Source organism: Melanostigma gelatinosum, assembly GCF_949748355.1.
Source record: "Melanostigma gelatinosum genome assembly, chromosome: 11".
NCBI lineage: Eukaryota > Metazoa > Chordata > Actinopteri > Perciformes > Zoarcidae > Melanostigma > Melanostigma gelatinosum.
The window spans coordinates 7,744,774-7,758,641 of NC_136644.1; the positions used below are offsets into that span (position 1 = coordinate 7,744,774).

General features: G+C 46.6%; 1 protein-coding gene across 6 annotated transcripts in view; it reads left to right on the forward strand.

The window, feature by feature from the left end:
* Positions 1-3,429: 3,429 nt before the first annotated feature.
* rbfox2 (RNA binding fox-1 homolog 2) overlaps positions 3,430-13,868 on the forward strand; it is a 34,424-nt gene continuing 23,985 nt past the window's right edge. For 5 of the 6 annotated variants that reach the window (XR_013772374.1, XM_079278728.1, XM_079278729.1 and 2 more), the window contains exons 1-2: positions 3,430-4,441; positions 10,127-10,177. Coding sequence is in view for 5 of the 6 variants with exons in the window: in XM_079278728.1 (XP_079134854.1) it covers positions 4,190-4,441; positions 10,127-10,177 (303 nt within the window). In the remaining variant the exon portion in view is untranslated. Of the gene's footprint in view, positions 4,442-10,126; positions 10,178-12,711; positions 12,922-13,868 lie in introns of those variants that run through there. The other variant, XM_079278732.1, reaches the window with a different exon arrangement.

Here is a 13,868-nt window from a genome sequence, read left to right on the forward strand (position 1 = left end):
GTTTAATCCATGCAAAAATTGAATTGTAAAAAAAAATCAAGTCCTGGTAAGGTGAATTTTCTTTCTTTTTTTACTTTTAGACGGAACCGAACTGCTGTAGACCCTAGCTTCATATTTAATGGACAAATATAAGAGTGTCAAAAAAATATATATATATATCTATCTATGTACCTCTCTACATATATATAGATACATATATATATCGATAGATAGAGATATAGATATCTATGTATATAGTGTATGTATGTATGTGTATATGTATCTATGGTATCTATCTACTCAACTAAGTTTTGTATGGGAATGGAAAGACTTAGTTCCCAAATCGTCTCCCTTTAAGCATGCTTCCTGTATAGTTTTTAATGTCTTGCTGTAAACCGTGCAGCTGTCTGCTTAGAGTGCCTGTGAAATTGCCCCCTGGGAATCAATGAAGCCTTATCTTAGAGCGGCTGTTGGCATTGGACCGTATTTCGTTAGACTTCCTGTCATTTTTTTTTGTAAGTCAATGTAATTTAAAAGCATATGTCCGTTTTTTTTCTTCACATTTTATTTAGCATGGGCATATAGTCCGTGGAAAATGAAACCATTCGCAGTTGTATCTCTTAAGTCAGCATTTATTACAAGGACATGTGGCGAGGCCATTTTGTAAACTGCAAACTCTGGCCAAATCTCAATTGGCAGCAGCTGTTTGTCATAGTACGCTGCACACTCTGGAGACTGGCCGCTACATCAAATCCTGCTCTACTTTTGTCCCTCTCAGAACAACTTCATGTGCTCAACCGAAATCTGCTCGCCGCATGACGGGCCTTGTGTCGAAGGATGCTTCGGCCAGTGACGGTGAGGAAAATGAGCACTATATACAGCCACCAACGAGCCCCGTTACAACACTCCTCACTGCAAAGAGCCAGCAGTAGCTGCAGCTCTGTATGACAGCAGGGCGATGATTTATTAATGAGTTTTTAATTGTTCATCAACTCTGATCCACTTCCTGTTTTTTCAGTTGACGACACAGAAGACGTTAGAAGTTGGTTGTGATGGTCTGGTAAGCAGTAGCCTACTAATGTGTTCATGTCAAAATACACGGCTTGCTCTTCTATACTGAACATGTCTCGTCTCTTCTCCTCCCCCTCAGGCCTTCAGACATCACTTGTTCAACCACCAATAAAAGCTCTTAAAGGACACTGAGTGCGTCTATTTGTTCCTAAACTTGCAGCCACTTGGTTTTACAGCAGGACGTGGCACTCGCCCATAAAGTGGGAGGCGGTATTGTTTACATGAAGGCTTGTAGACGGCGCGTGATTGAGACTCAGACTGCCTCGCTGTGTCGCCCTTCATGTGGAGCATACCGTAGGTTTACAGCGACGCATGTTTGCCGGATTAACTTGGTTGGGGGCCCTGAGACAAAAATGAGCTCTTGTGTCCCTATAAACCCACTGTAATGTGTGGCATACTACACCCTTCCTCAAGCTTCATGGAATCAGGCCAGTAGTAGTTTTTACATAATCCTGCTGACAAACAGACAAACTGAAAACTTGCAGATGTAATGAGATGGGCCGTCTTGAAGACTAAGTAATAAAGCAAGACCCGCCACACAGGCTTCTGTTATGTCAGTTGGTACTATTTATTTTTCCCAAATCAAATGACCTCAAACTACTTGCAGTAAAACTGAGGCTTTTGGTGCCCACTTTGCTGGTAATCCAACCACGGGTACAGTAACTTCAACTGTAGGTTGTTTATAGTGCACCCAGACAGTGTCCGCACATTTGGCATGTTTCAAATATCAGTTATAAGAAACTCTCGTGTATGACTAAACACAAGCAGACACCCGAACATGCAGGTACAAATGTTAATACGACAGCAACCAAATTAAAGGTATAGTTAACAATTTTGAGACATACCCTGTTGGAAATGTAATGTTTATAGTAGAAGAGGGTTGTTGAAAAGCCAGCCTTCAAGAAGGGGCGAGGCGGTACAGGTTTAAATGTGGGAATAACTGTGCTCATTTTCACAGTCTGTGCTGGAAGGCTCTTGGTTGTTTAAGCCAATGGGGGAAAGAAACTAGTTCAAACCCTGGCATCTTTCTCATCGCCACACAACTGGCCAGAGTGTGACGTGGATGTTTATTTGGGATTGATAGTTTTGGAAAATGGTCGAACACAGCCCCTCCCCAAGTAGGACAGGTGTGGTGGGGGAGAGGGTTTGCGACAGCTGGAGTAAACTGGCCCCTTAAGGCTGGTTAGCTTAGCATAAAGACTATAAACAGTCGTCCTGGCTTTGTCTGAAGGTGGAAACACCCGCCTACCAACACCTCTGAAGCTCACTATTCCACATGCATATCTCATTTGTTTCAGTCAGTAAAAAAACCAAAGGGTAAAAAATGACGAGCTGTGGTTTATGTGATTCACAGTGAAACCTTCAGGAAGTTCACAGCTCCAGGACAAGAAATAGATAGTTAAGGGTGCTGGTAAGTAATTGTATCATCTTTGGAGGAAAAACCAGGCTGCTTTCTCTCATTTCCAGTATTTATGCTAAGCATCTCCTGGCTGTAGCTTCATATGTAACTATATAGGCCTAGTGGTTTTGATCTTCTAAAATAACTGAGCAAGAAAACAATTACCCCCCCCCCCCCCCCCCCCCCCAAAAAAAGGAGCAATTTTTAAGATCATATCAAAGTAGAAATGTTCAGGCTCCAGCAAGTAAGAGTAACACGTTTGTTTGAAAGCTCTTATGTTTCTCCATAAATTAGCCTCTGAAGTATTTCCCCCTCGTGCTAGCCTTTGACCACTGGGTGTCATCCAAGCAATAAAAATGCCAAAAGGAACATAAGGTCCTACATGCTGCATGACTCACACAGCTGGGCTAGTGTGGAGACCTTGGCCTGTGTTATCGGTTGTGTAATGAGTTAGGAATGAAATCTTCTCGAGCTGGACTTGACAAAGCCCACCCTCTGCTAACTCTGTCGCGTAACGTGAGCGCCACGAAACACGATCGATGTACAGGCAGAAACTCTGCTTTATTAAAAAGATATATTTTCTGAAATAGCGCACCGCCTCGATATCAAATGCTAACGCTTGATCTAAATGTTTGGATTTGTACTGTAAGGTGGTCTCTCTGGGGCCATACGACCCCCCCCCCCCCCCCCCCCCCCCCCCTACACACACACACACACCCCCCCTCGGTGAAATGTATGGGAGCACTGCGGCACACTGCGTGTATTCTGCAGGCTGCGTGGCTGTCTGGCTCTGCGTTCAAAGGGAGAGCGGAAGATAGGAGGGGAATGACTACGCCAAGAGGGTAGGAGGAGGAAGAGGAAGAGGAGGAGGGAGGACAGTTTCCTTTCTGTAACGCACACGCCACAAGATCGCACCGGGAAAACGGGGAGAGGAAAGAAAATTATAGGCGAGAGAGAGAGAGAAGAAGGAAACACCGCAGCCCATCGGTGCGTTTGGTTGTGTCGGTTTTTTAAAAAAGGGGGGGGGGGAGAAGTCGTGTTTTCTTTTTAACGGGGACTAACATGGGGGAAAGAGAGAGCTCCTGACGCGGATTGACTTTCAGTGAACCGCTGCTCCGTGGCACAAGGCTAATAGAGGGGGAAAGGGAAGACATGTTGAGGGGTTTTTTTTCGTCTTGAGGTTGCGGTAGGATGTTGATGTTGAGCTCCTAAATACAATAAAGAAACGCACAAAACCAGACGGTTCTTCGCGGAGAGGGGAAAAAAACGAGGGCAAATGGACATTTGGCGGTAGGTTGTGCTCAGGAGCTGTTGTTTTGATCGGTGTTTATTTAATTGGTTTGTTATGATCTGAAATAGCGTAGGCCTCTTTGGCAGACCTGCTGAATAAATCCACGGTCAGCAAACAGGGGCTACATTAGCTGGAAAGCACCCTTGTGATTTAAGGGGGCTTTTTTTTAAGGCCACTGTGTTTTGTAGTGAGGTAAAAGCAGTGTCTGTTAGCTACTTGTTTTTTGTTTATTTCTTAAGCCAGAGAGCCAACACATTTCCAGGTAGATCAACTCTTACAAAGGCCCAGCAGGATATACAGTAAAGGCTTCTTTGCGGCATCAAAAGATCATTTTTAACTGCGGAGGAAAATCGTCCACAGGCTGGCTTTAAGCACAAAAGGTGCACACGAGTAGGTAGTCTATCCTCCTCCAGTTTAGCTCAAGACAGGGGACAAAAGAAGATTTTTAAATGTTAATGTCGACCGACGTTGCATCCATCATGCTGCCTGTGTCCCGGGGTCTCATGGACCGGGATAGAGAGCTGGACCCCATGGCCGGGGTGCACCCCAACAACAGCGGCGCTCCGGCGGTCGTCCGGGGCATGAAGCGCGGAGACCCGGAGCCCGACGGACAGGCGGCGGCCGTTCTGGTGGACTCGACCGGGGCGGAGTGCAAGCGTCCCCGGATCGACGGCTCAGGAGGGATCGGTGAGATTGGCCAGGTGAGGAGGCGACTCTTTTGTCCAAAAAACAGCAACGCAGGCACGACTGCTCGGGCTAAACAAGTGTGGTGCAAGGGACCTCTGAGTGTTTTTTTTGTTTTTGTTGCACGGTGGCATTATTAAATAAACGACTGTATTAATAAATAATCCGTATTCTGTTGCGTTTGTAATCCGTTCACATGTCGTAGTTGCAGACGCAGCAGAAAGGCCCCCAATGCTCCACCATAGACTCTGCTCAGTCCATTAGCAGCACTGCAGGACATACCACCACGTTTCACAGCTGTTAATGACTACGCGCTGTTAATTCACGTTTTACAAGGGGGTTGCAATAGTAAGCGTGTCATTTCACGGTGTCCACTGGGCTGCTTCAGCTACAATGTAGCATTGCAGCTGCTACATGGCAGCTCAGGCATTTGGTCTGTGGAGGAGTTGCATTGGTTCAATATGTGGCCATCAATCCACCGGGTTGTCACATTGCAACAAGCTATCAACACTTCTAAAAAGAGCTTTTGTTTTATGAAGTTCAGTAAAGCCCAGACAGGTTCTCGACTGAGGCTGGAGAATGTAAACAAACCTGACCTTTTTATTATGCAAAAAAAAATGGCGTGGGCAGTATTTGGTTTAGAATGGAAATTGATGTCAGTGTTTGCTTGTGTGATCTTTGAGGAAGGGGAGCGGACTCAAGGGGAGGGGGGGCAGAGGTAAACAAAGGCCTCCGGTTTTATTGGGGGAGGGGGCAGTTTAATCACACCAATTACCTCTTGATTTTCAGACCCCTGCTTTTATCAGTGCCACCGCTGCAGAGTTTGGCCCGCATTCTCTGCTTGAATCAGCACATGTGCTGGACTCCCTTAACCTATTTTCTTTCAATGTCAGTAAAATCAATTTGAACCCCCCCCCCCCCTGGTGACCCCAAAATGGTCAAATGTTTCTTAATAGAGCAGCACAGGACGGCAGGAGGATGTTCTGGTCATCATTATGGTGTATTATGTAGGGGGAGGCACTCCAATGGGGGGGGGGAAGGAAAAGCAATTTGTCCGCCATTGGAAGCGCCAGTAATGGAGGTGAAGTGGCCTGTTTGTTCTTGTTTGGAAAAGTAAATGGCTGGCTCCACATCGTTATGCCATCGGTGAGTGCTGACAGACAGGCTTATGAACGTAATGCACTGAGAGAGAGAGAGAGATCAATAGCTTCAGCCCCTAAAACATATTGAATGTGAGCTAGCTGGTCAGTCCGGAAATGAGAGTGGGAGAGGTGCCTCCCTCCCTCCCCCTCCCTCTCTCAGTTGGTGCAGGAACAGATTTGCCCTATCACTGGCAGTAAAGAGGCTTTGTTTCCAGCTAATGGGATCACAGCTCATACTGGAGGGGGCATTAAAACCACACTGATCCTGAGATCCTTCTCTAAGGCAAAGGGGTTTACACACAGATGCACACACATACGTTGCCGTGATCCACACAGAGATTATTTTCATCGTCGACTAATTCAACTAAACCACTTTTTTATCAAGTGAAAATATATGCTGCTTACAGCCTCTCAGATAGAACGATTTCCTGTTTTCTCTGTTATTTCATTGTAGATGGCATGTGTTTGACTTCTGAACAGTTGGTCGGACAGAATAAGACATTTTATGACATCACCGTGGGCTTTAGGGATTCGTGACGAGCCTTTTTCACTGTTAATAATGTATTATTGATGATTCGTCAAGAACATGTCCACGTGGACATTGAGAAACTTTGATGGACATTGTATAGACTAAATGATTAATTGAGATGAAATATATATATATCTTTATATCTCCAAAACCTATGCATAGCTCAGCCATGGGGTTTAAAACTATACCAGTATATACAATATACCAGTGTGTGTATTTCCAGTAAAACACTGTGACATATTTTTATAACCCGGTGACGCCATCGATATTCCGAAAAAGAAACTGGGGGCAGTGACGGTCAGTTTTCCTACTTTTTAATTCGGAGCACTTGGCTTTCAAAAGGCACACAAGCACTTCTGTAAAGCTGATCTTCAGAGGATGGAAAATATGAAATCACACCGTGTCCTGGCTCTCATGAAGCACAGCGTCTCACTTCTTCTGTCCTTTTTGTTTTTTTGTGAAGCATTTATTGCAGGGATCGCGGCAGGAGTTTAACTCCAACCTGCCTCTGAAGCCAACACGGTGGGGTGCGGTTGTGGCGAAGAGCGATCCATTTGTACCACTGCAGCTCGCTAATGGGATTCTTTCCCGTTTGGCTATTGACACTGCTGTTTTTCCCATTAGTGCATGATGTCATCCCGATGCAGGGGTGGAAATGCTCCGTGTCGACGAGTCAGAACCTCTGCGAAGTTTTAGCAGAGCAGCAATGCACATGTAAATCAGTGCAGCCTGCACTATGTATACGACTCGGCTAGCGTGGGCAAATGGATCCAACTGAATGCATTCAACGGTATGAGTTGCTGCTCGTAGACATTAGCCGCTGACCTCCTGCAGCCGGCACTGTGCTCGTCCAATAGTATGGATTTTAAATGCATATTAAGTCATCCGCAGCACAGACCACCAGCTAGAGTGCTCCCAATAAAAATAACTCAACATTTTTATCAGTCTATTTTGCATTACAGCTCTGCACTGGGGAAGTCCTGGTATGACGGTGGGGGGGGGGGGGGGGGGGATACTTGTCATACTTGGGGAAATGTCGAGGTGGTTGTCTGCTTCAATATCCATCTGGCGTGCTGCCCAGCGACTCGTGTTTTATTGTCACTCTGCGTAGGAACCGGGGGCTCACTCCTAACCTAATGAGGTCTGGGCCCCCTAATGAGGGCTCACCCCCCCCCCCCCCCTCACCCCCCCCCCCCCCGGCGGCGGGTGACAGCGACGAGGACAAATGACTTGATTTGGACATTAATGCCGGTGAACATTTATTTCGTTAATTTTTTTTCCTGTGATGAATTCCCAGTGGAGGTCTGTGGACTGAATTACGTTTGAGAGAGACTCCTGCATGTTTTGGTGATCTGCTCCGGGGGCAGATTTAGTGTCCGTTTAAGTGTTGTTATCCTCACGCGTCAACTGCCGTTAAGTGAGTTGTCACTCTTACAGTGTTTATAAAAGTATACTTATTTCAGTTTATGTAAAAGAGAATGCGTCAGGCTCAGAAATAGTTCGTCTTTTATCTTCCAGTTATATGTAGAACAATATAAATTTGGTGTGGATAACACTATCAGTATACTGTGTATGTGTATCGACGAATAAAACAAGATGGATAATAATGTGTAACGGCAGCCGTACGCATAATTCACATAAAAGTGCTTCCGATTATTAAGAGATGTGTTATTTATCACACAGTTTAACCAGGTGTTTTCACAGCCAGGTGCTTATCAGATTTAATAAAACCTCGCTCAGATGTCAAAGATTTACAGCTGGCAAAATTCTCCACCAAAAATGGGCATCAGCGTGGCCCCAAAGAGTCCAGCATCAGGCTTTAGTTTTAGTGCAATGGTGCTGCAGTGAAATAATCACGGAGCGTAATCATGATGGGCAATTATGTTGTGCAGTCAATAATTGCATGCAAATACTAATCTTCTCCAATCAGATGTGAAATAAATTGGGGGATAAAAATAACAGTTTTATCTTGAGTTGCAGATCAGCGGACACAAGTTTGATAATGTTGCGTGTGATTCGCTAGACGATGATGATGATTATTATTATTATTATTATTATTATGATTATTAATGCTAGAACTGTCGAGCCGGCTTCCAAAACCCACTTTGCCCGCAGCTCACATCCTCCTGACAAAAGCACGTGTAGGTTTACCGTGGAAAGTCGGAGGGACGTGAAGTACATGGAGGGGAAAACAAACTTCAGATCGCCAGGCCGACTGCCCGCAGGCTTAGCACATAAGTGCTCTGTGGATGAAATGGATTCACATCCTCCCGCGTGCGTGGAGTGCTCCGGCTTTGCAGCCAGGTAGGATGACTCTCTCGGAGCAGTGAGACGTAGCTCCCCATCAGAACAGCAGCGGTCCCAAAGGCTCCGATGGGAAGAGACACGGGTCTTTGTGACGAAATTAGACATCGCACGCGCTCACAAAACAATCGCACGCGGACGGACGGGCATTTGCCACCGCCTGTAGTTTTTGGAGAGCAAGTAGCAGGGCCTTGTTAAAGGATCGTGTGACGGAGGGCATTGGAGGCAGCTGAGCTTCTCATCCCTCCCATGTTTTCAGATGTTATTACTCCAGGCCTTTCCTCCCTCCCCTCCTCGCCATCTTAACTTCCAGTCATTTTGTTACTTTCTCCTGATTGCTCACTCGGTATTCCCCTGCAGTCTCTTGTTTTTGCCCCCCACCTCAAAACACCACCGCCACCGCCGCCCCCAGACAAGAATCAGCTGTGCTTCATTTGTCATCACCAAACAAAAGAAGAAGAGGAGTTTGAAGCATGATTAACGATCGCACACAGTCTCCTTGCTTCTCGTGTTCTGTGGCATTGGGAGAGTGAGACACACTCGACTCTGGCGGCCTCCCTCTCTCATTCCTCCCAGCTCCTTAAGGAAATTAAGCACATGACTCCGCTTATGTATGAGTCATTGTCTGCTCCCTCCATCTCTTTTTTTTTTTTTATCCTCCCGTCTTTGCTGTCCATTTCCTGTTGTATTTCCAGCTCTGCCCCCCCGCCAGCCTCTTCTAATATGGATTCCAGATGTTCACAGATGCACCCCCCACCCCTCATTTTGACGTAGCATCTCTTTTTGTTTCCCCTTTTCTTTTTTGGAGTGGGGGGGGGTTGTTTTGATCTTGACTTTATGCCCGCAATGCGTTGTGTTTAGAGCTTGGCCTCGCTAGAAAGTAGGATTTATACTTTATTCATGTTATTCAAGCCTCTAAGAGGTGATTCATTATTTAGAGCTTCTGCCTCCCAAAGCCAGTTCGCTAAGTACATTTTTGGCTCTGAGATAGACTCGCACAAACTGCATTTCTTTTCTTTCTTTTTGATTGCGAGGATGCTTCTTTTGCCTCTTGCACTTGGAAACATTGGGCTTAGTTTTGGCGGAAATGCCCAATGGGGTCCAAAGCTAGAGATGGCTCCAGTATTAATCAGGCGAACTGAAGCCGTAAAGCGCGCAGCGCAAAGTGTTCCCCCTGAGGACAGAGCAGATGAGGGACATTGGTTCCAGATGAAAGAAAGATCATGTGTGTGTGGGGGGACAGAGAGAGGAGGGAGGAGCCGAGTTGTTTTATAATCTAGCGGTATGTAGCCAGAGACGAGCAAATCTCTTTCCCCCCTTCAAAGCGTGTTGTAATTGCTGCGTAAAGCTCCCTTTTTTGTAATGGAACACATTAGCATAAAAGCGGGAACGCGGTGTTATGATCCAATTTACAAATAAAGTGAGTTACAAACTATTTTCGGGCGCAGGGGGATGACATTTCTGTCTTTCATCTCCCGCTCGCATGATCTGACTCGCCGCCGTTATCACGTCTTCACGAGCAGACAAAAGATCCGCTGGGTGGAAAAGCTCCCGAGGAGATCCGCGGGAGTGTGTCACGGGGGGGGGGGGGTGATTTGATTCGGAGACAGTAACACCACGCAACTGTAAAGTCAAACGAAAAGAATAGCGACGAGTGCAATTGAGTGAATGAAAGGGCATTCCTGTACATGACCATGTATTCACAAGTCTGCTCTCTTCTCTTCCAGAACAACGACCCTTTGACCCTTGGATACCATGGCTACCCCTCTCATAGTCAGGTAAGGACTGAAACGGTAATCAAGTAATCAAACGCCCATTTTCCTCTGATATTTCTTTCTGATTCATAAAGCATTATTTACGGCTCACTGAGGCTCTCTGAACCACAAGGTGGGGGTGTAGATTATAATGTATCAGTGGTGGAGAAGAAGCCGTGCCTCCACACCCTTCACTCTTCCCGTCTTGCCCTCCCAGCACTTTTCTTTCTGTTTTCGACAATTAGCAGTCGCATAAATCATCTGTGAGCTTTTAAATCCAACTTATTTTGTCTGTTGAACATGAAGATTCTCACATTTATCTCTCAAACAAACGCCAATACACATTAAAGGAACCATCTGTATTTTGTGTGAGAGACTGTGCAAGGCCGCAATCTGTTTACCCATGTTTGTATTAGCCTGTTGATGGCGTTATTAGACTGTTCAGTTTACGTGGTTAATCCTTCGATCATCCTCCGCTCATCCACTCATCCTCTCGTGCTCTGCCCATAATCCCCTCATGCCTCACTCTCTCCGCGCTGGCCAGCAACCTCTGGCTTCTTATCTGCACTGTATCTGTCTTAACCCTTCGCTTGTACGCCTTTATTTGTTTCAGTCTGAGGTTTTTTTATTTATTTATTTCACCACGAGGTGAACTTTGAGCCGTTTCCTTGCTAATGGTGATGTTCGTAGACTAATCCTGAAGGCTGAAGTGTCACCTCGTGCGAGCGATCTCTTGTTTGGGTGTAAAGGAGTCCGCCAAGTGCTACTTGAGGGACTCAGAAGTGTAAACCGGCCTCTGACCAGGATTTTTTATTTTTTTTTTAAGGGCATAGAGGGAAGAAAACAATGCTGGGCAGCGGAGGCTCCCCCAGCACCGAAGTGCTAAGCTGTCAACAGCAGTGTGAGAATGATGTGTTTAAAGGGAAGAGCCTGGAGAGCAGCAATATACGAGGAGAGGGACGAGCCCTTTTCAGACACGGGATATGAAACCTTTCTTTTTATACATCTTAAAGTAATGTTTTGGGGCTTGATATATAAATATAACGGTGACTTGCAAAAATAATATGCTTTTAACCTCGTATCTAACCCAAATATAGCCAACTTCTGTTTTTTAAATGTGATTATTTACATTCTATGATTTACTCTCTTGTAGATTTTCCAACGTTTCCGAGGAAACGATGCTGGCATCTGCTGAAGACGAATACTTTAATGTCCAAATGGGCTCAATATTACCTTATTTCTTTTTTTTGTGTGTTTTTAAAAAACAATGTGACGCGATGAATCCTCTCGTTGTGTTCCACTCTGTTGCCTTCCTCATAGAGTAGCTGCTCGAGGCATGTTTTCCTGTCCCCAGTGGTCGATACACGTGTCATTAAATGTGTCTGAGAAACATATCTGGCTCTTCAGCTGCTGAATGCTCCACTACACCATGTTCACCAGCGTACACGCTTTACTGTCTGTCTGCGGCTTGGTGCTGGGAAGGTGGTATGAAGTGTGTGTTTTTTCGGTTGATAGGTGTGGTGAGAGGAGCGTGAAGTTGCCGGCTGTAAAACCAAAACGATGAGCTGAAAGATGCTGAAAGGCAACAGCCCATTTTGAATACAAAGAATATTGGTTGTTGTACAGGAAGTGGACTTAGCCATCGTGACGTCACCCGTTGGTTTTGAATCCTCTAGTTCGGAGATTTAGTCGTCTCCATCTTTGCTTTTTGCAACCAGTGAACGGAAGTTACCAAATTAGGACTGTGGAGGAGTGACTTAAGAGACGCCGTGTACGGCTCTGGTAGCAGCAGCAGCAACCTGGCAATCACAGTAAGCCCGCCCCAAAGCGTACTCCACTTTATGGTCTATTTGACTCTAAATGGATCATAATGTACAAAACAAACATCATGCTGTATTTAAAAAGACTTGAAACTAGAGATTTATACCATTTCCTCATGTTTACAATGTTTACTGAGGTAATAAATCAAGAGAGAAGTAGTCATTTTCTCATAGACTTCTATACAATCTGACTTGTTTTTGCAACCAGAGATGACGCCCCCTGCTGGCCATTAGAGAGAATGCATATTTAAGACACTTTTAAGACACATTTATGTAACAAGGTGCGAGAGAGAGAGAGAGAGAGAGAGAGAGAGAGAGAGAATTCACTTCTTCTCCCAGTGGTGCCAGCAGCCCCAGTTAACTCACCTACATGGAGAAAGAGAACAGAAGAAGAGAGAGAGTGGAGGGAGGGACTGCGACATAAGAGAGAAGCAGAGGGGAGGGGAAAGTTTGCAGGTGTGACAGAGGCAGAGAAGTAGGAGGGGGGGGGAGGCGTCAGGCTATCTGGGTGAGAGAGGAGGAGGAGGAGGCGCACTGGAGAAGAGACAGAAGAGATGAGCAGGCAAGGGCACAGCAGCAAAACAGAAGGCTGGGGGTAGAGGGAAAGGAAGGAGCGAGTGGGAGAGGGAAAGAAAAGAGTGAGTGGGAGAGAGAGAGAGACACAGAGAGAGAGAGGGGAAAAGAAAGCAAGCAAGTAAGCAAGCAAGCGAGGGAGAGTGACGGGGACAGAGGCCAGCATAGGAGGAGGAGGAGGAGAGGGGGGATTGGCATGGCAGAAAGAGAGCGAGCGGGGGCAGAGAGAGGGAGATTTTGAATCCGTGAGACAAACGAGAGAGACTGAGCTGGTGAGGTGACACAGGATCGGAGAGGGAGAGAGAGGAGCGACGACTGTCTCGAGTTGTAGCACGGAATACGATGATGGGGCTGTACTATCCTTCCGTGTTGTCGGTGAGTGTTTATCTCTCTCTTTCATTTTTTTTAAATGTCCTCCGTGTGCGCGTCCGCTGCGTCGCTCTTGCTCGGGCTCCACTCTACACGGAGAGCAGGCAGCCCCGTCACCGAGCATGAAATGTTAATTAACTGCTAACAGATGAGGACTCTTCTTGACCCCCTTTGCCGGAGTGGTCGGGGGCATTTCACAGAGCGCCGTTGGGACTCGGCAGCCCCCGGTTGCTATGAGGGCGATAAACAGTGAAAAGAAGCGTAGTATGCGTAAGATGACAGCGAGACGCAGGCTCGGAGATCGTGTCGCCATACAATTAGGATTCGCCGCGGCGGAATGCGCGAGCGCTGATGTGTTATTCTCCTGCCCAGAGCTCGAAGCGCATGCAACATCAAGAGCTTCTGCCACTGCCAGAAACGTCGCTCTGCCATGTATTATGTATGCTCAGAAGATTCATTCAGTACAGCGTGTCGGTGTGCTCAGCTGGATGTAGCAGTATGCTGTTTCTGCGGTAAACTCTTTTCGGAGTGGAAGCAGTGAAGGGGCGGGGGGGGGGGGCGCGCTTTCTCCTTTATTGCCTCTGCAGCTGTCTCTGCATGTCGCTCCAGCCCCGTGAGCGATAAGGACAGGTGTCCCCTCCCCCCCCACCAGAACAGTTGTCTCCGTCCTTTTCTTTCTTTCTCCCTTCTGCATCTCTTCTATTCCGCAAGCAACACCACCTCCACTGTAATTTCTGTGTCACACACACACACACACACACACAGAAGCTGAAGCACACAGTGGGCCGCAAAGTTGGTGTCTCGCTCATATCGTTCCGTTCCGTCCGGCGTGAGTCAGTCCCTCCGCGTGCGTGCGCCTCTCTTTCTGTACCTTGGATTCCTGCTCCCTTTACTGTTTGACCTCTTTTCTCCCTCCTCTCGCTCTCCCTGGGGCCCTGGCAGCTGTTATCGCA